The 26,530-nt window shown below is 42.3% G+C and overlaps 1 protein-coding gene across 1 annotated transcript in view; it reads left to right on the top strand.

The window, feature by feature from the left end:
- The window catches only part of LOC123991459 (1-phosphatidylinositol 4,5-bisphosphate phosphodiesterase delta-1-like), a 74,712-nt gene continuing 48,182 nt past the window's right edge, over positions 1-26,530 (top strand). The window contains exon 1 of the mRNA XM_046293075.1: positions 1-241. Within this exon, the coding sequence (XP_046149031.1) occupies positions 16-241 (226 nt within the window). The 5' untranslated portion in view covers positions 1-15. The remainder of the gene's footprint in view (positions 242-26,530) is intronic.

Raw genomic sequence — 26,530 nt, 5'->3', positions numbered from 1 at the left:
CCGTTTGGGAGCCAAATGATGCAGCACTTTTATGTGACGGTTAATGTCTGCCTAACCTCTAACCTCTGTGTGACCCCACTAGGTTTAGAGGGCGATGTGGACCTTCAGTTCCTGCTGGTGGGGGGAAAGCTGATGAAAGTAAAGTCTTCCTCTTGGAAAAAGGAGCGAATGTACAAGCTGCATGATGACAATGCGACCATATGGCATGAGTCACATAGGATCTTCAAGAGAAAACAGACCTGTGAGTAATGCACCGTTACTATACCATTCATCTACATCAACATCTACAACTAAATTAAAGGTAGCCCATTGATGGGCCTCAAACACATTTACCTCCATTCTGTTATGAAACAACAAAGCTCTGGATACCACTACTGGTCAGGCTGGGGGTCACATCCCTAGATACCACTACTGGTCAGGCTGGGGGTTACATCCCTAGATACCACTACTGGTCAGGCTGGGGGTTACATGCCTAGATAACACTACTGGTCAGATTGGGGGTTACGTGCCTAGATACCACTACTGGTCAGGCTGGGGGTTACATCCCTAGATACCATTACTGGTCAGGCTGGGGGTTACATGCCTAGATACCACTACTGGTCAGGCTGGGGGTTACATGCCTAGATACCACTACTGGTCAGGCTGGGGGTTACATGCCTAGATACCACTACTGGTCAGGCTGGGGGTTACATGCCTAGATACCACTACTGGTCAGGCTGGGGGTTACATCCCTAGATAACACTACTGGTCAGGCTGGAGGTTACATCCCTAGATACCACTACTGGTCAGGCTGGGGGTTACATCCCTAGATACCACTACTGGTCAGGCTGGGGGTTACATGCCTAGATACCACTACTGGTCAGGCTGGGGGTTACATGCCTAGATAACACTACTGGTCAGGCTGGGGGTTACATCCCTAGATACCACTACTGGTCAGGCTGGGGGTTACATGCCTAGATACCACTACTGGTCAGGCTGGGGGTTACATCCCTAGATAACACTACTGGTCAGGCTGGGGGTTACATGCCTAGATACCACTACTGGTCAGGCTGGGGGTTACATGCCTAGATACCACTACTGGTCAGGCTGGGGGTCACATCCCTAGATAACACTACTGGTCAGGCTGGGGGTTACATCCCTAGATACCACTACTGGTCAGGCTGGGGGTTACATCCCTAGATACCACTACTGGTCAGGCTGGGGGTTACATGCCTAGATACCACTACTGGTCAGGCTGGGGGTTACATGCCTAGATAACACTACTGGTCAGGCTGGGGGTTACATGCCTAGATACCACTACTGGTCAGGCTGGGGGTTACATGCCTAGATAACACTACTGGTCAGGCTGGGGGTTACATCCCTAGATACCACTACTGGTCAGGCTGGGGGTTACATGCCTAAATAACACTACTGGTCAGGCTGGGGGTCACATCCCTAGATACCACTACTTTAGTGTGGATGCCCAGCTCGGACGCCAGGGTAGCATCCATAAAGCTCTCAATGGCCCCAGAGTCGATGAGTATCCGGAGAGATTTCAACTGGTTTCCCCACAGCAAGATGGCATGAAAAGGGGTACAAGTAAGGGGAGAGGAAAAGTTCTCTGTATGGCCCACCAAAGTACTTGCTCCTACCGTTGAGCATTGTCTTAAAGTGGACAAGTGGAGACGAAATGACCAGAAATACAGGCAACTCTTCATGTGAAGCCTGTCTAGCCGTTCGGCTGGGGACAGCCTAGCTCTGCCTAGTTGCATTGGCTCGGGAAGAGGTGAATCGGCCGACTTTGGAGACTCTCGGGGGAAATCGGGTAGCCTTGGGTTCTCTCGGCAACCTGGGGACTTCCGGGGACTTCCGGAATGCTTCGGAGGTGAGGCTTGGACGGGCGAGTGAAATTGTACCTCCTCTCCTTCCTTCACTCCCGTAGTCGCCCATCGATCCAAATGGTTAGGGCGATGAGCGAGTCGAGATCTGTCTGTAGTTCCCAGGCTGCAAGCTTGTCCTTTACTTCCTCCGATATTCCGTGCAGGAACATGTCGAACAGCGCTTCCACGTTCCAGGCACCCTCAGCTGCCAACGTGCAGATATCCATAGTCTGACACACTGCCAGAGTTTTTTGTTGTTGATTTTTTTATTGGTTTTGTTTTTTCATTATTTTGTCATATTTATTTGTTTATTTTATTGAAATATTCTAAACATACAATATACTTGCAGTAAAGCCGCTCAACAACTACATCACACCAGTCATCCAACAGACTCCCATTCAGAGTGACACACAGAGGCATCCAGGGTCAATGCCCTGCTCAAGGGCACGTTGACAGATCTCCCACCAGTCCAAAAAAACATGAACCTGAACCCTCCAAGATCCCCCCACAGTTCCCCAATACCTGTCCCTCAACCCTCCAAGATCCCCCCACAGTTCCCCAATACCTGTCCCTCAACCCTCCAAGATCCCCCCACAGTTCCCCAATACCTGTCCCTCAACCCTCCAAGATCCCCCCACAGTTCCCCAATACCTGTCCCTCAACCCTCCAAGATCCCCCCACAGTTCCCCAATACCTGTCCCTCAACCCTCCAAGATCCCCCACAGTTCCCCAATACCTATCCCTCAACCCTCCAAGATCCCCCCACAGTTCCCCAATACCTGTCCCTCAACCCTCCAAGATCCCCCCACAGTTCCCCAATACCTGTCCCTCAACCCTCCAAGATCCCCCACAGTTCCCCAATACCTGTCCCTCAACCCTCCAAGATCCCCCCACAGTTCCCCAATACCTGTCCCTCAACCCTCCAAGATCCCCCCACAGTTCCCCAATACCTGTCCCTCAACCCTCCAAGATCCCCCCACAGTTCCCCAATACCTGTCCCTCAACCCTCCAAGATCCCCCCACAGTTCCCCAATACCTGTCCCTCAACCCTCCAAGATCCCCCCACAGTTCCCCAATACCTGTCCCTCAACCATTCAAGATCCCCCACAGTTCCCCAATACCTGTCCCTCAACCATTCAAGATCCCCCCACAGTTCCCCAATACCTGTCCCTCAACCATTCAAGACCCCCACAGTTCCCCAATACCTGTCCCTCAACCATTCAAGACCCCCCACAGTTCCCCAATACCTGTCCCTCAACCATTCAAGATCCCCCACAGTTCCCCAATACCTGTCCCTCAACCATTCAAGATCCCCCCACAGTTCCCCAATACCTGTCCCTCAACCATTCAAGACCCCTCCCACAGTCCCCCCAAGAAGAAAAATACAAACCACAATTAATTCCATTCCCCACCCCCAAGAACCCCACAATGCACCAACAACCAAGAGATTGAACTAAAGAGAAAAAAATTAAAAGATAGCAAACAACAATGCAATTTTTTATTTATTTAAAGTATATCAATTTAAAACAAAGGACATCAAAGACAACTAAAATCATAAAAGCAATGCCGACTGTATATGTTTGTGTGCATGTCTGGCACTATTACATGTATGTGTGTGTTCTTGTATGTGTTTATTTGAATGAGACTGTGTGTATATGCATGTGTACAAACACCTGCACGGCATCAGCCTCAGGCAAACATACATTAGTTGTAAAAACACTGCCACTCAGTGTCATTCAAACATACTTCTTATTATGTTGTATTTAGACTTAAAAAACATTTATCTTTGACCATCACTCTATCTCCCGTACAGCAACTCTACTCCCATTTGTCTCCAATTCCACATCCCAACCATTTCCTCAGCCCATCCCATCTATCTCTACTGGCCACGCACTTCGGGATTCTACTTAACACATATCTTTCAACTATGCTGTGATGTTTAACATACATTTTCAATCTATCTAATTGAATAGAATCCACAGATTGCGAGTTGAAGATAAATACTTTTACTAAGAGTGTGTCTACAGCATTGTGACGTCTTTTTAGGCATTTCCATTGGAGAATGGCTGTAAGGGACCATACATAGCGAGAGGTCACATGGTGTCTCCCGGAGAAAACCTTGTGTAAAATACTGAGGTAGCCATTTTTCCAATCGCTTCTTATGAGAAACCAATTGCCTCGACGGATATATTATCGAATACATATGTTAAAAACACCTTGAGGATGGATCCTAAACAACGTTTGCCGTGTTTCTGTCGATATTATGCAGCTAATTCTGAAAAGTTCGGCGTTATAGTTGAAGTATTTTTCGGTCGATTTCCCAGCCAAGCAGGATATTATTTTGGGAAAAAAAGGAACATTTGCAATCTAACAGAGAGTCTCCTGAGTGAAAGCATCTGATGTTCTTCAAAGGTAAATGATTTAATTTGGTTGCTTTTCTTATTTTCGTGAAAATGTTGCCTGCTGCCAGCAGAGCCTAGCATTATGCCATGATAAACTTACACAAATGCTTGTCTAGCGTTGGCTGTAATGCATATTTTGAAAATCTGAGATGACAGTGTTGTTAACAAAAGGCTAAGCTTGTGTTTGAATATATTTATTTCATTTCATTTGCGATTTTCATGAATAGGAAAAGTTGCGTTATGCTAATGCATTTGAAGCTATGATTACGCTCCCGGATACGGGTTTGCTAGTCGCAAGAAGTATCCCAAACAATAACGGGATTTGCTGAACATTAAACTGGAAAAATTCAGTTATACATTTTTTTGTCTTAGTTAGTTTGTCCTCCAGTAAACTTTGATTACATTTCCAATATCCCCGTCAACTTGGAAAATCCATGAGTGAATCAGATGATGATCCGATCGCATTCTGTCTCCAATTAAAACTTTTAAAAACCTTTAATGCAAGAGAGAGAGAGACATGAAAGTAGTCAAGACGACTAGCTTGATTAAGTCTCCTCCATCTATATCTCACTAGGTCGGGGTTTTTTAGTCTCCAAATATCCACTATTTCTAATGTGTTCATGATATTTGTGATTTCCATAAGGGCATGGTGATGATAGTTTGTAGAGTGATTACCTTAAGGGTGATGATAGTTTGTAGAGTGATTACCTTAAGGGTGATGATAGTTTGTAGAGTGATTACCTTAATGGTGATGATAGTTTGTAGAGTGATTACCTTAAGGGTGATGATAGTTCGTAGAGTGATTACCTTAATGGTGATGATAGTTTGTAGAGTGATTTCCTTAAGGGCAGGGTGATGATAGTTTGTAGAGTGATTACCTTAATGGTGATGATAGTTTGTAGAGTGATTACCTTAAGGGTGATGATAGTTCGTAGAGTGATTACCTTAATGGTGATGATAGTTTGTAGAGTGATTTCCTTAAGGGCAGGGTGATGATAGTTTGTAGAGTGATTACCTTAATGGTGATGATAGTTTGTAGAGTGATTACCTTAAGGGTGATGATAGTTTGTAGAGTGATTACCTTAATGGTGATGATAGTTTGTAGAGTGATTTCCTTAAGGGCAGGGTGATGATAGTTTGTAGAGTGATTTCCTTAAGGGTGATGATAGTTTGTAGAGTGATTGCCTTAAGGGTGATGATAGTTTGTAGAGTGATTTCCTTAAGGGTGATGATAGTTTGTAGAGTGATTACCTTAAGGGTGATGATAGTTTGTAGAGTGATTTCCTTAAGGGTGATGATAGTTTGTAGAGTGATTTCTTTAAGGGCAGGGTGATGATAGTTTGTAGAGTGATTACCTTAAGGGCAGGGTGATGATAGTTTGTAGAGTGATTTCCTTAAGGGTGATAATAGTTTGTAGAGTGATTACCTTAAGGGTGATGATAGTTTGTAGAGTGATTACCTTAAGGGTGATGATAGTTTGCAGAGTGATTACCTTAAGGGCATGGTGATGATAGTTTGTAGAGTGATTTCCTTAAGGGTGATGATAGTCTGTAGAGTGATTACCTTAAGGGCAGGGTGATGATAGTTTGTAGAGTGATTACCTTAAGGGTGATGGTAGTTTGTAGAGTGATTTCCATAAGGGCACTGTGATGATAGTTTGTAGAGTGATTACCTTAAGGGCATGGTGATGATAGTTTGTAGAGTGATTTCCTTAAGGGCAGGGTGATGATAGTTTGTAGAGTGATTACCTTAAGGGCACGGTGATGCTAGTTTGTAGAGTGATTACCATAAGGGCAGGGTGATGATAGTTTGTAGAGTGATTTCCTTAAGGGTGATGATAGTTTGTAGAGTGATTACCTTAAGGGCAGGGTGATGATAGTTTGTAGAGTGATTTCCTTAAGGGTGATGATAGTTTGTAGAGTGATTTCCTTAAGGGTGATGATAGTTTGTAGAGTGATTACCTTAAGGGTGATGATAGTTTGTAGAGTGATTTCCTTAAGGGTGATGATAGTTTGTAGAGTGATTACCTTAAGGGTGATGATAGTTTGTAGAGTGATTACCTTAAGGGTGATGATAGTTTGTAGAGTGATTTCCTTAAGGTGATGATAGTTTGTAGAGTGATTTCCTTAAGGGTGATGATAGTTTGTAGAGTGATTTCTTTAAGGGCAGGGTGATGATAGTTTGTAGAGTGATTACCTTAAGGGCAGGGTGATGATAGTTTGTAGAGTGATTTCCTTAAGGGTGATAATAGTTTGTAGAGTGATTACCTTAAGGGTGATGATAGTTTGTAGAGTGATTACCTTAAGGTGATGATAGTTTGTTTGTAGAGTGATTACCTTAAGGGCATGGTGATGATAGTTTGTAGAGTGATTTCCTTAAGGGTGATGATAGTCTGTAGAGTGATTACCTTAAGGGCAGGGTGATGATAGTTTGTAGAGTGATTACCTTAAGGGTGATGGTAGTTTGTATGAGTTTGTAGAGTGATTACCTTATAAGGGCACTGTGATGATAGTTTGTAGAGTGATTACCTTAAGGGCATGGTGATGATAGTTTGTAGAGTGATTTCCTTAAGGGCAGGGTGATGATAGTTTGTAGAGTGATTACCTTAAGGGCACGGTGATGCTAGTTTGTTTGTAGAGTGATTACCATAAGGGCAGGGTGATGATAGTTTGTAGAGTGATTTCCTTAAGGGTGATGATAGTTTGTAGAGTGATTACCTTAAGGGCAGGGTGATGATAGTTTGTAGAGTGATTTGATAGTTTGTAGAGTGATTTCTTAAGGGTGATGATAGTTTGTAGAGTGATTTCCTTAAGGGTGATGATAGTTTGTTTGTAGAGTGATTACCTTAAGGGTGATGATAGTTTGTAGAGTGATTACCTTAGGGTGATGATAGTTTGTAGAGTGATTTCCTTAAGGGTGATGATAGTTTGTAGAGTGATTACCTTAAGGGCAGGGTGATGATAGTTTGTAGATTACCTTAAGTGATTTACCTTAAGGGTGATGATAGTTTGTAGAGTGATTTTCCTTAAGGGTGATGATAGTTTGTAGAGTGATTTCTTTAAGGGCAGGGTGATGATAGTTTGTAGAGTGATTACCTTAAGGGCAGGGTGATGATAGTTTGTAGAGTGATTTCCTTAAGGGTGATAATAGTTTGTAGAGTGATTACCTTAAGGGTGATGATAGTTTGCAGAGTGATTACCTTAAGGGTGATGATAGTTTGCAGAGTGATTACCTTAAGGGCATGGTGATGATAGTTTGTAGAGTGATTTCCTTAAGGGTGATGGTAGTTTGCAGAGTGATTACCTTAAGGGCAGGGTGATGATAGTTTGTAGAGTGATTACCTTAAGGGTGATGGTAGTTTGTAGAGTGATTTCCATAAGGGCACTGTGATGATAGTTTGTAGAGTGATTACCTTAAGGGCATGGTGATGATAGTTTGTAGAGTGATTTCCTTAAGGGCAGGGTGATGATAGTTTGTAGAGTGATTACCTTAAGGGCACGGTGATGCTAGTTTGTAGAGTGATTACCATAAGGGCAGGGTGATGATAGTTTGTAGAGTGATTTCCTTAAGGGTGATGATAGTTTGTAGAGTGATTACCTTAAGGGCAGGGTGATGATAGTTTGTAGAGTGATTTCCTTAAGGGTGATGATAGTTTGTAGAGTGATTGCCTTAAGGGTGATGATAGTTTGTAGAGTGATTTCCTTAAGGGTGATGATAGTTTGTAGAGTGATTACCTTAAGGGCAGGGTGATGATAGTTTGTAGAGTGATTACCTTAAGGGTGATGATAGTTTGTAGAGTGATTACCTTAAGGGCATGGTGATGATAGTTTGTAGAGTTTGAGAGTGATTCCTTAAGGGTGATGATAGTCTGTAGAGTGATTACCTTAAGGGCAGGGTGATGATAGTTTGTAGAGTGATTACCTTAAGGGTGATGGTAGTTTGTAGAGTGATTTCCATAAGGGCACTGTGATGATAGTTTGTAGAGTGATTACCTTAAGGGCATGGTGATGATAGTTTGTAGAGTGATTTCCTTAAGGGCAGGGTGATGATAGTTTGTAGAGTGATTACCTTAAGGGCATGGTGATGATAGTTTGTAGAGTGATTACCTTAAGGTTTGTGATATAGTTTGTAGGGCAGGGTGATGATAGTTTGTAGAGTGATTTTAAGGGTGATGATAGTTTGTAGAGTGATTTCCTTAAGGGCAGGTGATGATAGTTTGTAGAGTGATTTCCTTAAGGGTGATGATAGTTTGTAGAGTGATTTCCTTAAGATGATAGTTTGTAGAGTGATTTCCTGATGATAGTTTGTAGAGTGATTTCCTTAGGGTGATGATAGTTTGTAGAGTGATTACCTTAAGGGCAGAGTGATGATAGTTTTGTAGAGTGATTAGTTTGTAGAGTTAAGGGTGATGATAGTTTGTTTGTAGAGATAGATTTTCCTTAAGGGTGATAATAGTTTGTAGAGTGATTACCTTAAGGGTGATGATAGTTTGTAGAGTGATTACCTTAAGGGTGATGATAGTTTGCAGAGTGATTACCTTAAGGGCATGGTGATGATAGTTTGTAGAGTGATTTCCTTAAGGGTGATGATAGTCTGTAGAGTGATTACCTTAAGGGCAGGGTGATGATAGTTTGTAGAGTGATTACCTTAAGGGTGATGGTAGTTTGTAGAGTGATTTCCATAAGGGCACTGTGATGATAGTTTGTAGAGTGATTACCTTAAGGGCATGGTGATGATAGTTTGTAGAGTGATTTCCTTAAGGGCAGGGTGATGATAGTTTGTAGAGTGATTACCTTAAGGGCACGGTGATGCTAGTTTGTAGAGTGATTACCATAAGGGCAGGGTGATGATAGTTTGTAGAGTGATTTCCTTAAGGGTGATGATAGTTTGTAGAGTGATTACCTTAAGGGCAGGGTGATGATAGTTTGTAGAGTGATTTCCTTAAGGGTGATGATAGTTTGTAGAGTGATTGCCTTAAGGGTGATGATAGTTTGTAGAGTGATTTCCTTAAGGGTGATGATAGTTTGTAGAGTGATTACCTTAAGGGTGATGATAGTTTGCAGAGTGATTACCTTAAGGGTGATGATAGTTTTTAGAGTGATTACCTTAAGGGCATGGTGATGATAGTTTGTAGAGTGATTGCCTTAAGGGTGATGATAGTTTGTAGAGTGATTTCCTTAAGGGCAGGGTGATGATAGTTTGTAGAGTGATTTCCTTAAGGGTGATGATAGTCTGTAGAGTGATTACCTTAAGGGATAGTTTGGGTGATTACCTTAAGATGATAGTTTGTAGAGTGATTACCTTAAGGGTGATGGTAGTTTGTAGAGTGATTTCCTTAAGGGCAGGGTGATGATAGTTTGTAGAGTGATTACCTTAAGGGCACGGTGATGCTAGTTTGTAGAGTGATTACCATAAGGGCAGGGTGATGATAGTTTGTAGAGTGATTTCCTTAAGGGTGATGATAGTTTGTAGAGTGATTACCTTAAGGGCAGGGTGATGATAGTTTGTAGAGTGATTTCCTTAAGGGTGATGATAGTTTGTAGAGTGATTGCCTTAAGGGTGATGATAGTATGTAGAGTGATTGCCTTAAGGGTGATGATAGTTTGTAGAGTGATTACCTTAAGGGTGATAGTTTGTAGAGTGTTTGTGATGATAGTTTGATTTCCTTAAGGGTGATGATAGTTTGTAGAGTGATTGCCTTAAGGGTGATGATAGTTTGTGGAGTGATTCCCTTAAGGGTGATGATAGTTTGTAGAGTGATTACCTTAAGGGTGATGATAGTTTGTAGAGTGATTGCCTTAAGGGTGATGATAGTTTGTAGAGTGATTACCTTAAGGGTGATGATAGTTTGTAGAGTGATTACCTTAAGGGTGATGATAGTTTGTAGAGTGATTACCTTAAGGGTGATGATAGTTTGTAGAGTGATTTCCTTAAGGGTGATGATAGTTTGTAGAGTGATTACCTTAAGGGTGATGATAGTTTGTAGAGTGATTTCCTTAAGGGTGATGATAGTTTGTAGAGTGATTTCCTTAAGGGTGATGATAGTTTGTAGAGTGATTTCCTTGATGATAGGGCAGGGTGATGATAGTTTGTAGAGTGATTTCCTTAAATTACCTTAAGGGCAGGGTGATGATAGTTTGTAGAGTGATTACCTTAAAGGCAGGGTGATGATAGTTTTTAGAGTGATTTCCTTTACAGTCCATTGAGGTACTTAACACTGTGTTATAGTCTCCTACCAGGATGATTAGATTAGATCGTTGCCTGTAAATTCAATAAATTGGTATAAATGTTTTCGAAGAAGTGTGGATTATCCTGATTTGGACCATATAGATCAATGAGCCACATTTTTCGTCCACTTTCATATTCAAAAGGATCCACCTTCCATGCAAATTATTCCTGATTATTTTCACAATCAGATCAACATTTTTGTTAATTAATATCATCACACCTTTTGAGTTCCTTTGTTCATGACAGATAATTATTTCACCACCCCATTCCTTTTTACACGCAACGTCATCTAAGGATGTAGAGTTTCCTGTATACATTATATGTTATATTCCTTTTCTTTTAGCCATGTAAAGACTAATCTTCTTTTTTTATAATCTGCAATTACAATTATAACTGGCTATACTTATTTCATCCTCTTACCATAACTAGATACTATTCTCAGTTTAAATTTACCATAATTAGTGCTTGTAAAGTTACTGCCATCAGAGGTATTATGGAAGGTCAGAACTAGTTTTCAAATGTCTGATATTTAGAATTCAAGAAATAGGTTCTAGCGATACTTGTTTTATTGCCTTGCCTGTTTGCCTGTGAGCCAATGCCACAGATGTTAGAAAATTGGGGCAAGATTTTATGTGTGTAGTAAATCTGAGTAGGTTGATGTGTATGATATTGGATGTGATTTAGTGAGAGTGTGTCTGATGTCTGTATAAGACTATAATGTGTGATGTTCAAATAAATAATAATTAATGAAGTGCGTATAGCCTTAATATTCATGATGATAATTGTAATCCATAATGTATAACCATCATAGTTGCATCATAATTACCTTTAACATAATTGAAAAACACATCCCAACACTTCCATAGCAATTGACGTTTCACATAATCATGAAAGAGACCTTGCATTACTCTAGAGACGGCTTCACTACAGTACAAATGTATTGAATAATTTTGCACGCCCAATTTTTCAGTTTTTGATTTGTTAAAAAAGTTTGAAATATCCAATAAATGTCGTTCCACTTCATGATTGTGTCCTACTTGTTGTTGATTCTTCACAAAAAATACAGTTTTATATCTTTATGTTTGAAGCCTGAAATGTGGCAAAAGGTCGCAAATTCAAGGGGGCCGAATACTTTCGCAAGGCATTGTAGTTAGCTTGTTTAGCTAGTTACCATTAACAGATTGTGTTCTAGATAGTTAGCTTGTTTAGCTAGTTACCATTAACAGATTGTGTTCTAGATAGTTAGTTTGTTTAGCTAGTTACCATTAACAGATCGTGTTCTAGATAGTTAGCTTGTTTAGCTAGTTACCACTAACAGATTGTGTTCTAGATAGTTAGTTTGTTTAGCTAGTTACCATTAACAGATCGTGTTCTAGATAGTTAGTTTGTTTAGCTTTACCACTAACAGATTTTCTAGATAGTTAGCTTAGCTAGTTACCACTAACAGATTGTGTTCTAGATAATTAGTTTGTTTAGCTAGTTACCACTAACAGATCGTGTTCTAGATAGTTAGTTTGTTTAGCTAGTTACCATTAACAGATCGTGTTCTAGATGGTTAGTTTGTTTAGCTAGTTACCATAACCAGATCGTGTTCTAGATAGTTAGTTTGTTTAGCTAGTTGGCCAAAGACAAGGAGGAAATAACAAGTGGTGAATCCTGACTGTTCCCACACTACTTCCCTCTCCACTGTCCAGGCCGGTGTGTGCGTGTGTGTTTGTGTGTGCTGGTGTGTCTTTCCAGTCCACCCTTGGCTTCCTCTGAGACATCTCCAGACAGAGGACTGTTCATGTTTATCTGCTCAAGCCCAGAACCCAGCCGGCCCCTCCATCCACTCCACCCAACCCAGAGAAGGCTGCTCCTGCTGAGCCTGATAACCTCTGGCCTCTCCCTGAGCAAACACTGGAGCCCGGACCATACCAGTGGCCACACACACCCAGACTGTGCAGAGGCTCAGAGGGGAGTGATCATGTGAATGACCTGGCAAGGCTATTGTTTCCTGTGGATAGGCATGCTATAGTAGGGCTGGAGATGGGTTAGAGCAGGGTTGGAGATGGGTTGGAGATGGGTTGGAGATGGGTTAGAGTATAATGTAATGATAATGTATGCCATTTAGCAGACGCTTTTATCCAAAGCGACTTACAGTCATGTGTGCATACATTCTACATATGGGTGGTCCCGGGAATCGAACCCACTACCCTGGCGTTACAAGCGCCATGCTCTACCAACTGAGCTACAGAAGGACCACAAAGGGTTGGAGATTGGGGTTGGAGTTAGGGTTGGAGATTGGTTAGAGTAGGGTTGGAGATGGGTTAGAGTAGGGTTGGAGATGGGTTAGAGTAGGGCTGGAGATGGGTTAGAGTAGGGTTGGAGTTGGGTTAGAGTAGGGCTGGAGATGGGTTAGAGTAGGGCTGGAGATGGGTTAGAGTAGGGTTGGAGATGGGTTAGAGTAGGGTTGGAGATGGGTTAGGGTTGGAGATGGGTTAGAGTAGGGTTGGAGATGGGTTAGAGTAGGGTTGGAGTAGGGTTGGAGATGGGTTAGAGTAGGGTTGGAGATGGGTTAGAGTAGGGTTGGAGATGGGTTAGAGTAGGGTTGGAGATGGGTTAGAGTAGGGTTGGAGAGGGGTTTGTCAGAAATAGTCTAGCTATTTTCACAACCGTAATTATGAGTGTAATAGCTGGCAGTGGTGAGGGCAGTAAACGAGGGCAGTGGCGAGGGCAGTGGCGAGGGCAGTGGCGAGGGCAGTGGCGAGGGCAATAACGAGGGCAGTGACGAGGGCAGTGGCGAGGGCAGTGGCGAGGGCAGTGACGAGGGCAGTGACGAGGGCAGTGACGAGGGCAGTGGCGAGGGCAGTGACGAGGGCAGTGACGAGGGCAGTGGCGAGGGCAGTGGCGAGGGCAGTGACGAGGGCAGTGACGAGGGCAGTGGTGAGGGCAGTAAACGAGGGCAGTGACGAGGGCAGTGACGAGGGCAGTGGCTAGGGCAGTGGCGAGGGCAGTGGCGAGGGCAATAACGAGGGCAGTGACGAGGGCAGTGGCGAGGGCAGTGGCTATGGCAGTGATGAGGGCAGTGACTAGGGCAGCGACGAGGGCTTGGCCAATCAAGGCGTTCCATGGCTTAATACTGCATGTGTTTTTTAGGTCATTGACAGTCTTTGCATTGTCAATTTTTCATTGTCAATTCAGCTGGGGGCATGAAATATTCTCCTCCTGGTTCATTGTGGAGTGATTCTACAGTTCTTTAAATATCATAGGCTACAGTAACGCAACAGTAGAGAAAATTAACATACATTGTTTTGCTCAATAGTGTCACGTATACTCCCTCATCAGGATGCTGATTATCCCACACACCTGTCACCATCGTCTCATGCACCAGCGCCTCATGACACTCACCTGGACTCCATCACCTCCTTGATTACCTTCCCTGTATATGTCCCTCACCTGGACTCCATCACCTCCTTGATTACCTTCCCTGTATATGTCCCTCACCTGGACTCCATCACCTCCTTGATTACCTTCCCTGTATATGTCCCTCACCTGGACTCCATCACCTCCTTGATTACCTTCCCTGTATATGTCCCTCACCTGGACTCCATCACCTCCTTGATTATCTTCCCTGTATACGTCCCTCACCTGGACTCCATCACCTCCTTGATTATCTTCCCTGTATATGTCCCTCACCTGGACTCCATCACCTCCTTGATTATCTTCCCTGTATATGTCCCTCACCTGGACTCCATCACCTCCTTGATTATCTTCCCTGTATATGTCCCTCACCTGGACTCCATCACCTCCTTGATTATCTTCCCTGTATATGTCCCTCCCTTTGGTTTCTTCCCCAGGTGTCATTGTTTCTGACTCACTCACTGCCTGAACTTGCTTCCCGACTCTCAGCGTACTCATTACAAATAGCCTGTGTTTGGAGTTGTAGCCTAGCCTACATGCTAATTTGTGTTGTATGTGTGAGGCACAATCTCAATAAGAAAAATATAGCCTAGGCCTACCGTTCATTATAGGCTTGAATCATTTCAGTACATTTGGAAGAGTACATCTTTGGTAACCAGATGAGAGGCTCTCTCTGAAGATGGGGATGGATGCTTGAACAAGCTAAATACAGCATGCAGGTAGGCTGTGTGTGTAGGTTTTAGGATGTGCAGGATTTTTTAAATTCAAGGAACTCCAACGAATAGTCCATTTAAACACCTTTTATGGATAGGCTGATTTGCAAGTCCAGGATAAAAAAGACAAAGCATTGCTGTTGAACCAGTCTTAGTAGCCTAGGACTAGGGTAGGAGTAGCAGAAGGTCAGGGGCAGGCAGAGTGGTCAGGCAAGCAGGGTCAGAGTTAGGACATTCAAGGGTCAAAACCAGGAGGGCGAGAAAAGAGAGACTGGGAAAAGCAGGAGCTGAGACACAAAAACGCTGGTTGACAAACAAGACGATCTGGCACAGAGAGACAGGAAACACAGGGATAAATACACCGGGGATAATAAGCGATACCTGGAGGGGGTGGAGACAATCACAAGGACAGGTGAAACAGACCAGGGCGTGTCAAAGTGTCTATGACAAATCAGGACAGGTAGTTTCACTGAGCAGCCATTACAAACACAGGCTGTAAAACAGTGATCACTAAGGTCATTACAGAAAACACCAGACTGATACCAATCAGGATTATTTGTGAGGATAACATCAAGAAGAGTAGACATTTCTATGTGTTTGGAGTAAAAATTTTGGGGATTGGTAATAATCTGAGAAAGATTTAGGGAGTCCCATTGCTTTAGGACTTGGTCAGGTGGTTTCAGCATGTCCCGGTTTGTGTCACCTAGCAGGACAAATTCAGACTTAGTGGAAGGGGCCAGGAGAGAGCTCAGGGCAGGTAGGGTACAGGCCGGTGCTGATGGAAGACGATAACACCCAGCAACCGTCAACAAAGAGTTATTTGAAAGTGTAATGCGTAAAACCAGCTAATCAAATTGTTTGGGGACAGACTTGGTGGAAACAACCGAGCACTGAAGGTGATCCTTGGTAAAGATTGCCACTCCACCACCTTTGGAAGATCTGTCTTGCTGAAGAAGGTTATAATCAGAAAGGTTAACATCAGTGTTCATAACACTCTTCCTGAACCACGTCTCAGTAATGACCAACACATCTGGATTGGAGCGGTGAACCCACACTTTCAATCGATCAATTTTAGGTAATAAGCTTCTAGTGTTAACGTGCAGAAAACCCATGCTTCTACGAGAGCAGAAATCAGTTAAGCAGATATCAGAGCATAAGTCAGAATTTGGGCTATTAACAGTAGATGGGCCAAGGTGTACATGTACATTTCCAGATATCATCAGCAGTAATACAATCAGGGCACGGCAGTGGACAAGGAGAGCTCTGCAATATTGATTTCTAACATTTGAATGTGCATCAGAATGCAACAAGATCATATTGTAGCGGAATTGCATCAGGTAACATGAATACAAAGCTGGCTAGAATAGAATGTTTCGAATAGGAAGAGGTAGTTACATTGAGGTTTGTCTTTCATTATTTGAGGCTATCTGGTATTAGTGCATAAGCCTAAACTTTAGGGCTTCACTGTACGCGCAACAAATATCCCACACAGGCAACTGGGAACAGGCAGAAAAAGTTCACGTCAATCCACGGAGGCAAAAAGGACATTGTCGAAGTTTAATTCAATAAGACAAAAGCTGCGAAAGGAGACAAGGGAGGGATAGAAAAGTTTGCTTGGAAAAGATTTGGTGAAGTGGTAAAAGAGGATGGTAGTAGTGCTGACTGTGTTATGTGTTAGACTTCAGTGTAGCTTTTGACATTATTGATCATAGTCTACTGCTGGAAAAACACATGTGTTATGGCTTTACACCCCTGCTATATTGTGGGTAAAGAGTTACTTATCTAACAGAAGACAAAGGGTGTTCTTTAATGGAAGCCTCTCAAATATAATCCAGTTAGAATCAGGAATTCCCCAAGGTAGCTGTCTAGGCCCCTTGCTTTTTTCAATTTTCCTAACAACATGCTACTGACTTTGAGAAAAGCCAGAGTTTCTATGTATGCAGATGACTCAACTCTATTCATGTCAGCTACTACGGCGACTGAAATGACTGCAACACTCAACAAAGAGCTGCAGTTAGTTTCAGAGTGGGTGGCAAGGAAAAAGTTAGCCCTAAATATTTATAAAACTAAAAGCATTGTATTTGGAACAAAACACTCACTAACCCCTAAACCTCAACTAAAACTTGTAATAAATTATGTGGAAATTGAGCAAGTTGAGAAGGCTAAACTGCTTGGAGTAACTAAGATGTGGAGAAGTCTGTCTAATAATAAAGCGCTGCTCTACCTTCTTAACAACTCTATCAACAAGACAGGTCCTACAGGCCCTAGTTTTGTCGCACCTTGACTACTGTTCAGTCGTGTGGTCAGGTGCAACAAAAAAGGACTTAGGAAAATTGAAATTGGCTCAGAACAGGGCAGCACGGCTGGCACTTGGATGTACACAGAGAGCTAATATTAATAAAAACGCATGTTAATCTCTCCTCGCTGAAAGTGGAGGAGAGATGGACTTCATCACTACTTTTATTTATGAGAGATTTTGTTATGTTGAATGCACCGAGCTGGTACACAGCTCAGACACCCATGCATATCCCACAAGACATGCCACAAGAGGTCTCTTCACAATCCCCAAGTCCAGAACGGACTATGGGAGGCACTCAGTACTACATAGAGACATGACTACATGGAACTCTATTCCACAGTACTACATAGAGACATGACTACATGGAACTCTATTCCACAGTAATACATAGAGCCATGACTACATGGAACTCTATTCCACAGTACTACATAGAGCCATGACTACATGGAACTCTATTCCACAGTACTACATAGAGCCATGACTACATGGAACTCTATTCCACAGTACTACATAGAGCCATGACTACATGGAACTCTATTCCACAGTACTACATAGAGCCATGACTACATGGAACTCTATTCCATATCAAGTAAATTACTCAAGCAGTAAAATTAAATTCAAAAAACAGATAAAAAACACCTTTGAGAAGCAACACAAACATTGGCAGACACATACGTACACATGGATTTAGTAATGTAGATATGTGGTAGTGGTGGAGTAGGGGCCTGAGGGCACACAGTGTGTTGTAGGTATGTGGTGGTGGTGGAGGAGGGGCCTGAGGGCACACAGTGTGTTGTAGGTATGTGGTAGTGGTGGAGTAGGGGCCTGAGGGCACACAGTGTGTTGTAGGTATGTGGTAGTGGTGGAGTAGGGGCCTGAGGGCACACAGTGTGTTGTAGGTATGTGGTAGTGGTGGAGTAGGGGCCTGAGGGCACACAGTGTGTTGTAGGTATGTGGTAGTGGTGGAGTAGGGGCCTGAGGGCACACAGTGTGTTGTAGGTATGTGGTAGTGGTGGAGTAGGGGCCTGAGGGCACACAGTGTGTTGTATATATGTGGTGGAGTAGGGGCCTGAGGGCACACAGTGTGTTGTAGGTATGTGGTAGTGGTGGAGTAGGGGCCTGAGGGCACACAGTGTGTTGTAGGTATGTGGTAGGGGCCTGAGGGCACACAGTGTGTTGTAGGTATGTGGTAGTGGTGGAGTAGGGGCCTGAGGGCACACAGTGTGTTGTAGGTATGTGGTAGTGGTGGAGTAGGGGCCTGAGGGCACACAGTGTGTTGTAGGTATGTGGTAGTGGTGGAGTAGGGGCCTGAGGGCACACAGTGTGTTGTAGGTATGTGGTAGTGGTGGAGTAGGGGCCTGAGGGCACAGTGTGTTGTAGGTATGTGGTAGTGGTGGAGTAGGGGCCTGAGGGCACACAGTGTGTTGTAGGTATGTGGTAGTGGTGGAGTAGGGGCCTGAGGACACACAGTGTGTTGTAGGTATGTGGTAGTGGTGGAGTAGGGGCCTGAGGGCACACAGTGTGTTGTAGGTATGTGGTAGTGGTGGAGTAGGGGCCTGAGGGCACAGTGTGTTGTAGGTATGTGGTAGTGGTGAAGTAGGGGCCTGAGGGCACACAGTGTGTTGTAGGTATGTGGTAGTGGTGGAGTAGGGGCCTGAGGGCACACAGTGTGTTGTAGATATATGGTAGTGGTGGAGTAGGGGCCTGAGGGCACACAGTGTGTTGTAGGTATGTGGTAGTGGTGGAGTAGGGGCCTGAGGGCACAGTGTGTTGTAGGTATGTGGTAGTGGTGGAGTAGGGGCCTGAGGGCACAGTGTGTTGTAGATATGTGGTGGTGGTGGAGTAGGGGCCTGAGGGCACACAGTGTGTTGCAGGTATGTGGTAGTGGTGGAGTAGGGGCCTGAGGGCACACAGTGTGTTGTAGGTATGTGGTAGTGGTGGAGTAGGGGCCTGAGGGCACACAGTGTGTTGTGGGTATGTGGTAGTGGTGGAGTAGGGGCCTGAGGGCACACAGTGTGTTGTAGGTATGTGGTAGTGGTGGAGTAGGGGCCTGAGGGCACACAGTGTGTTGGGAAATCTGTGAATGTATTGTAATGTTGCTTTGGCAGCAGCTAATGGGGATTGATAATGAATACAAATACACATTTAGTAGAAGAGGATGATAGCAGTGCTGGCTATGTTATGTGTGAGATTGAAAAATATGGTAATGAATATGATCACACTTCCTCAATTCAAATATTATGGCGACATTATACCAAAGATGGTTTGGTATGGTTTAGAAACTTTAGAACCAAGCTTGAGTTATTAGTGTAGCCTATTACTGCCTGAAAAAAAAACTCCAGGCTTCCGTCATAACTGTCAATTTACAGAATAAAAGCGAAAGAATGTTCTCTGGTAATACTAGTCCCGTGTGAATAGGGCTGTAATCTTAACAATAAATACATAACCAACGTTACATTAAGCATTGCTTGCAGTAAAATGATACCTTTTGACTTGGGAACAGGAGTGGAGATATGTCTTTCTTTCAGCATCTTGAAGGAATGCAATGTTTAGTTAGGCACCATGTGTAGAGGTGCTGTCATAAAAGCTGATAGTGATTCAACCACATAAAATTCTAATCGAAGATGAACTGAAATCTTATCAGAAATATTTGGGTCATTTTCACAGCTTTTGCTTTCCTTACAACCGGTCAAACTGATGTCATTCTTTGTTGTATTTTCTCCCCAGTCCCTTAACTTCTTTGTTGTATTTTCTCCCCAGTCCCTTAACTTCTTTGTTGTATTTTCTCCCCAGTCCCTTAACTTCTTTGTTGTATTTTCTCCCCAGTCCCTTAACTTCTTTGTCCCTTTAACTTCTTTGTTGTATTTTCCCCAGTCCCCTTTGTTGTATTTTCTCCCCAGTCCCTTAACTTCTTTGTTGTATTTTCTCCCCAGTCCCTTAACTTCTTTGTTGTATTTTCTCCCCAGTCCCTTAACTTCTTTGTTGTATTTTCTCCCCAGTCCCTTAACCTCTTTGTTGTATTTTCTCCCCAGTCCCTTTTGTTGTAACCCTTAACTTTTGTTGTATTTTCTCCCCAGTCCCTTAACTTCTTTGTGTTTTTCTCCCCAGTCCCTTAACTTTTTGTTGTATTTTCTCCCCAGTCCTTTTTTGTTGTATTTTCTCCCCAGTCCCTTAACTTCTTTGTTGTATTTTCTCCCCAGTCCCTTAACGTCTTTGTTGTATTTTCTCCCCAGTCCCTTAACTTCTTTGTTGTATTTTCTCCCCAGTCCCCATTTTCTCCCCAGTCCCTTAACCTCTTTGTTGTATTTTCTCCCCAGTCCCTTAACTTCTTTGTTGTATTTTCTCCCCAGTCCCTTAACTTCTTTGTTGTATTTTCTCCCCAGTCCTTTAACTTCTTTGTTGTATTTTCTCCCCAGTCCTTTAACTTCTTTGTTGTATTTTCTCCCCAGTCCTTTAACGTCTTTGTTGTATTTTCTCCCCAGTCCTTTAACTTCTTTGTTGTATTTTCTCCCCAGTCCTTTAACGTCTTTGTTGTATTTTCTCCCCAGTCCCTTAACGTCTTTGTTGTATTTTCTCCCCAGTCCCTTAACGTCTTTGTTGTATTTTCTCCCCAGTCCCTTAACGTCTTTGTTGTATTTTCTCCCCAGTCCCTTAACTTCTTTGTTGTATTTTCTCCCCAGTCCCTTAACGTCCCTCCCTTAACCTCTTTGTTGTATTTTCTCCCCAGTCCCTTAACCTCTTTGTTGTATTTTCTCCCCAGTCCCTTAACCTCTTTGTTGTATTTTCTCCCCAGTCCCTTAACTTCTTTGTTGTATTTTCTCCCCAGTCCCTTAACCTCTTTGTTGTATTTTCTCCCCAGTCCCTTAACCTCTTTGTTGTATTTTCTCCCCAGTCCCTTAACCTCTTTGTTGTATTTTCTCCCCAGTCCCTTAACCTCTTTGTTGTATTTTCTCCCCAGTCCCTTAACGTCTTTGTTGTCCCTTATTTTTGTTGTATTCCCCAGTCCCTTAACGTCTTTGTTGTATTTTCTCCCCAGTCCCTTAACGTCTTTGTTGTATTTTCTCCCCAGTCCCTTAACTTCTTTGTTGTATTTTCTCCCCAGTCCCTTAACCTCTTTGTTGTATTTTCTCCCCAGTCCCTTAACTTCTTTGTTGTATTTTCTCCCCAGTCCCTTAACTTCTTTGTTGTATTTTCTCCCCAGTCCCTTAACCTCTTTGTTGTATTTTCTCCCCAGTCCTTTTGTTGTATTTTCTCCCCAGTCCCTTAACTTCTTTGTTGTATTTTCTCCCCAGTCCTTTAACTTCTTTGTTGTATTTTCTCCCCAGTCCCTTAACCTCTTTGTTGTATTTTCTCCCCAGTCCCTTAACGTCTTTGTTGTATTTTCTCCCCAGTCCCCAGGCTCCACAAAAGATGACAGAGAAAACTTTACCGATGTCAACTAGATTAAAGAATTCATTCTATCAATCTATTACATTGTTAAGGTTTTATATAGTCATCTAGGGCAACATATAATGACAGAAGAGAAGTTACATTTATCTACTTATAGACAAGCTGACTAACAATTGCCTACCAAAATGTTGGAGATTATAAGCAGAAAGATGTCATAGCAGGCAACAACAAAATCCTGCACAGTCTTTGACAGTAGCCTATAGCACATGTTCTATATTAGTCCCTTAACCTTTTGTTGTATTTTCTCCCCAGTCCCTCAACATTTTCACATCTATTTTTTTCTTGTGTCAATCATCCACCAGACACAGAATAACTCTAAGGGGAAGTCAACATAGTGAACCCCAGTCCCTAACTCTAAGGGGAAGTTAACATAGTGAACATAGAATAACTCTAAGGGGAAGTCAACATAGTGAACATAGAATAACTCTAAGGGGAAGTTAACATAGTGAACATAGAATAACTCTTTGTTGTAAGTCAACATAGTGAACATACAATCCCTTAACCTCTTTGTTGTATTTTCTCCCTCTAAGGGGAAGTCAACATAGTGAACATAGAATAACTCTAAGGGGAAGTTAACATAGTGAACATAGAATAACTCTAAGGGGAAGTCAACATAGTGAACATAGAATAACTCTAAGGGGAAGTTAACATAGTAAACACAGACATGGTTTGGATTCCTTTCCCATTCACTCCTACCTTTGGTTGCACCACAGAGTGTCTGGATGTTCTTGTTCCACAGAAAGGCTTGATAATTATCAAGGGAATGAATGTGATCAGGACCACACAGTATACTCTTTCTCTCCCTGAATTTCATCGGGTATTTAAGGAATGTGTGATGACTTGGACACTGTTCTGTCTCTGAAAATGGAATTCTGCAACAACCTTCTGTTTGCTGTGTGTGTGTGTTTGGCTGACTGCTCGTGTGTGAAACAACAGCTTATCTTCTGCTGAGTACTTCTGTGGTATTAGTTCATCCAGCAGTCAGTTAGTCAGCTGAGTGAGTCTCAAGTCTCCAGGACTAAGACCTGTCCATATAAATGTATTCATTATGATATAAAGTCCAAACTGATCCTAGATCATCAATCCTGCTCTGTGAAGCTTTGTGGATACGGGCCCTGGACACTGAACATCCTGATACCTCTCAGTGTTCCTGTGTTCAGACATAATGTAGACAGAGACCTCAGGCTTCTACATATGCTGATAAATTATCATCTTATCCAGTTAAACATGACACACAGAGACAAACATCTATTCTGTGAGAGGTCCCTCTGCCTCCACCAGCACCTAGTATGGTCAGATTGTGATTGTAAACCAGTATCAATGTATAGTCAGATTGTGGACCAGTATCAATGTATGGTCAGGTAGGGCTGTATCCGATTGTTCGCACCGTTTCTGTACCATACCAGAGTATACGTTATTACGGGAAGTGCCTTGTGGTGCACTATAAAAAAAACTATTTAGGCAACAGGGATCTTGATCTAGAAGGGTATTGAGTGTCTCTGCCGTAACCAAGAAGCTTGATCTGGACATCTAGCCACTTAGCTAGCAAGTTGCCAAGCCAAATGCATAGTTGGGGCCAAGAGTTAAATATCATTTATTTGACACATCTTAGATTTCTTAGAGTTATACTTAACAAACAGTTATACACACTGGTGTAGCACCAGAGCATGTGAGTGGAGTTGAGCTGTTGGATATCCGCTCATGGCTCATGGAGTGGTGCTTTCCTAAAAACCTCTCCACACTCACAGGAAAAACAACTGCAGCTCCAAATTCGCTCCAAATCAAATCAAATCAAATCAAATCATTTAGAATTCAGAAAATGCACAATTTAACCAACACCCATCTATAATCTGACTTCCTGGACCCTGACTTCCTGGACCTACCAATAGTTTTTAAAGATTTGAAACAAAACCATATAGATTTGAATGAAAAGTAGTTGAATAAACATGAAAAGGTGAATGTATGACATTGACATTCCAAACAGGCTAAATAGCCTATAAACACACTAAACAGGTCAGCAGCCAGGCTGGAACCTAAGAAGGAATGAAAATGAATGATTTGGGCTGCATTTGGAAAGTATTCACATTCATTGACTTTTTGCACATTTTGTTACGTTACAGCCTTATTCTAAAATGGATTCAATTGTTTTTTTCCCCTCATCAATCTACACACAACACCTCATAATGACAAAGCAAAAACAGTTGTTTTTTTGATACTGCTACTGACACTACTGTTACTGCAAATACTACTACTACTACTAATACTAATGCTATTACTACTACTAATAATGGAGCTACTACTACTACTATTGCTACTACTATTAATGCTGCTGCTACTACTACTATTAATACTACTATTGTGTCAGGACCCAGTTACGAACCCGGGTCTCCAGAGTGGGAAACAGTCACTTAACCAACTGAGCCACGAATAGTTGGCAGAACCCAGAAGATGAGGCAGACACAGCAGTACATGAGACGGTGTATTTAATAAAGTAAAGAGTGAAGTTCTTCAGGAAAACATGTAACTCCACAACCTCAAAAGGAATTCCACAAGAACAAAGGTAATCCTCCAAGACAAAAAGGTAAATCCACAAGGTGGAAGGTAAAGCACAAAAAGCCTCAAAAAGATACTCAAAAACAAACAAACAAACAAGAACAAAAAACAGAATTCCACAAGAGAGTCCACCGGGATCAACAAGAGTTCACAGAGTACTAGGGCTGGGTGCTAACATACAAACACAGAGCAAAGGACTGAGGAAAACAAAGGGTTTAAATACAATCAGGGGAAACGAGGCACAGGTGCAAATAATAATGGGGATCAAGGGAAAACAAAAGGTCAAAAGGCACAATGGGGGCATCTAGTGACCAAAAACCGGAACAACCCTGGCCAATTCCTGACATATTGCTACTACTATTCATGCTGCTGCTACTACTACTACTGCTACTACTAATACTTCAACTACTACTACTAGTACTACTACTACTGCTTCCAATACTACTGGTGCTACAACTACTGCTACTACTACCACTACTACTGCTACTACTACTGCTGCTGACACTACTTCTACTGCTACTCTTACTGCTAATACTGCACCAACTACTTCTACAACTACTGCTACTTCTGCTGTACTACTGCTAATACTAATACTACTTCGGATAATACTGCTACTCTACTACTACCACTACTACCACTACTACTCCTGCTACTACTAATTTTGCTATCACTGCTACTACTGCTTCTGCAACTACTACAGCTACTACTACTAATCTAGCTACTGCTACTACTACTACTACTATGTCTTCTTCTGCTACTAATACTACTACTGCTACTACTGCTGTACTACTTCTACTAATCACACTAATACTACTGATACTACTACTACTACTGCTGCTACTACTACTACTACTACTACTACTACTACTACTACTACTACTACTGCTACTACTACTACTACTACTGCTGTACTACTTCTACTAATCACACTAATACTACTGATACTACTACTACTGCTGCTGCTACTACTACCACCTCTACTACTGCTACTACTAATACTTCAACTACTACTACTAGTACTACTACTGCTTCCAATACTACTGGTGCTACTGCTACAACTACTGCTACTACTACCACTACTACTTCTACTACTGCTGCTACTACTACTGCTGCTGCTACTACTACCACCTCTACTACTGCTACTACTAATACTTCAACTACTACTACTAGTACTACTACTACTGCTTCCAATACTACTGGTGCTACTGCTACAACTACTGCTACTACTACCACTACTACTTCTACTACTGCTGCTACTACTACTACTACTACTACTGCTGCTGCTGACACAACTATTACTGCTACTCTTACTGCTTATACTGCACCAACTACTTCTACTACCACTACTACTACTACTACAACTACTGCTACTTATGCTGTACTACTGCTAATACTAATACTACTTCTGCTAATACTGCTACTCTACTACTACCACTACTCCTACCACTACTACTCCTGCTACTACTAATTTTGCTATCACTGCTACTACTGCTTCTGCTACTGATACTACAACTACTACAGCTACTACTACTAATCTAGCTACTGCTACTACTGCTACTACTACTATGTCTTCTTCTGCTACTAATACTACTACTGCTACTACTGCTGTACTACTTCTACTAATAACACTACTACTGCTAATAATACTGATACTACTAGTACTGCTGCTGCTGCTACTACTACTACTACTTCTGCTACTACTACCACCTCTACTACTGCTACTACTAATACTTCAACTACTGCTACTACTAATACTTCAACTACTTCAACTACTACTACTACTACTTACTACTACTAATACTACTGGTGCTACAACTACTGCTACTACTACTACTACTACTACTACTGCTACTACTACTGCTACAACTACTACTACTACTACTGCTGACACTACTGCTGACACTACTACTACTACTATTACTGCTACTACTGCTGCTACTACTACTACTGCTGCTGCTACTACTACTATTCTTACTAACAACTACTTCTGCTACCACTACTACTGCTACTTCTGCTGTACTACTGCTAATACTAATACTACTTCTGCTAATACTGCTTCTATTCTGCTACTACTACTCCTACCACTACTACACCTGCTACAACTACTACTACTGCTTCCAGTACTGCTACAACAACCACTACTACTGATTATACTGCTACTGCTACTACTACTACTACCAGTACTGCTACAACAACCACTACTACTGATTATACTGCTACTACTACTGCTACTGCTACTAGTACTGCTACTGATACTGCTACAACTACTGCTACTGATTCTACTGCTACTGCTACTACTACTACTACCAGTACTGCTACTACTACTACTACTACTACTACTGCTACTACTACTAATACTACAACAACTACTACTACTGATTCTACAACAACTACTACTACTGATTCTACTGCTACTGCTACTACTGCTACCAGTACTGCTACAACAACTACTACTACTGATTCTACTACTACTACTACTACTACTACTACTACTCCAACTGCTACTACTTCTACTCCTACACCTACTGCTACTACTACTGTACTACTTCTATTAATAATATTACTACTGATACTACTACTATTGCTGCTACTACTGCCACCACTTCCACTACTACTACTACTAAT

The sequence above is a fragment of the Oncorhynchus gorbuscha genome, linkage group LG12, assembly GCF_021184085.1.
Source record: "Oncorhynchus gorbuscha isolate QuinsamMale2020 ecotype Even-year linkage group LG12, OgorEven_v1.0, whole genome shotgun sequence".
In the NCBI taxonomy this organism is placed as follows: domain Eukaryota; kingdom Metazoa; phylum Chordata; class Actinopteri; order Salmoniformes; family Salmonidae; genus Oncorhynchus; species Oncorhynchus gorbuscha.
This window is presented reverse-complemented; position numbering and strand designations above follow the sequence as displayed.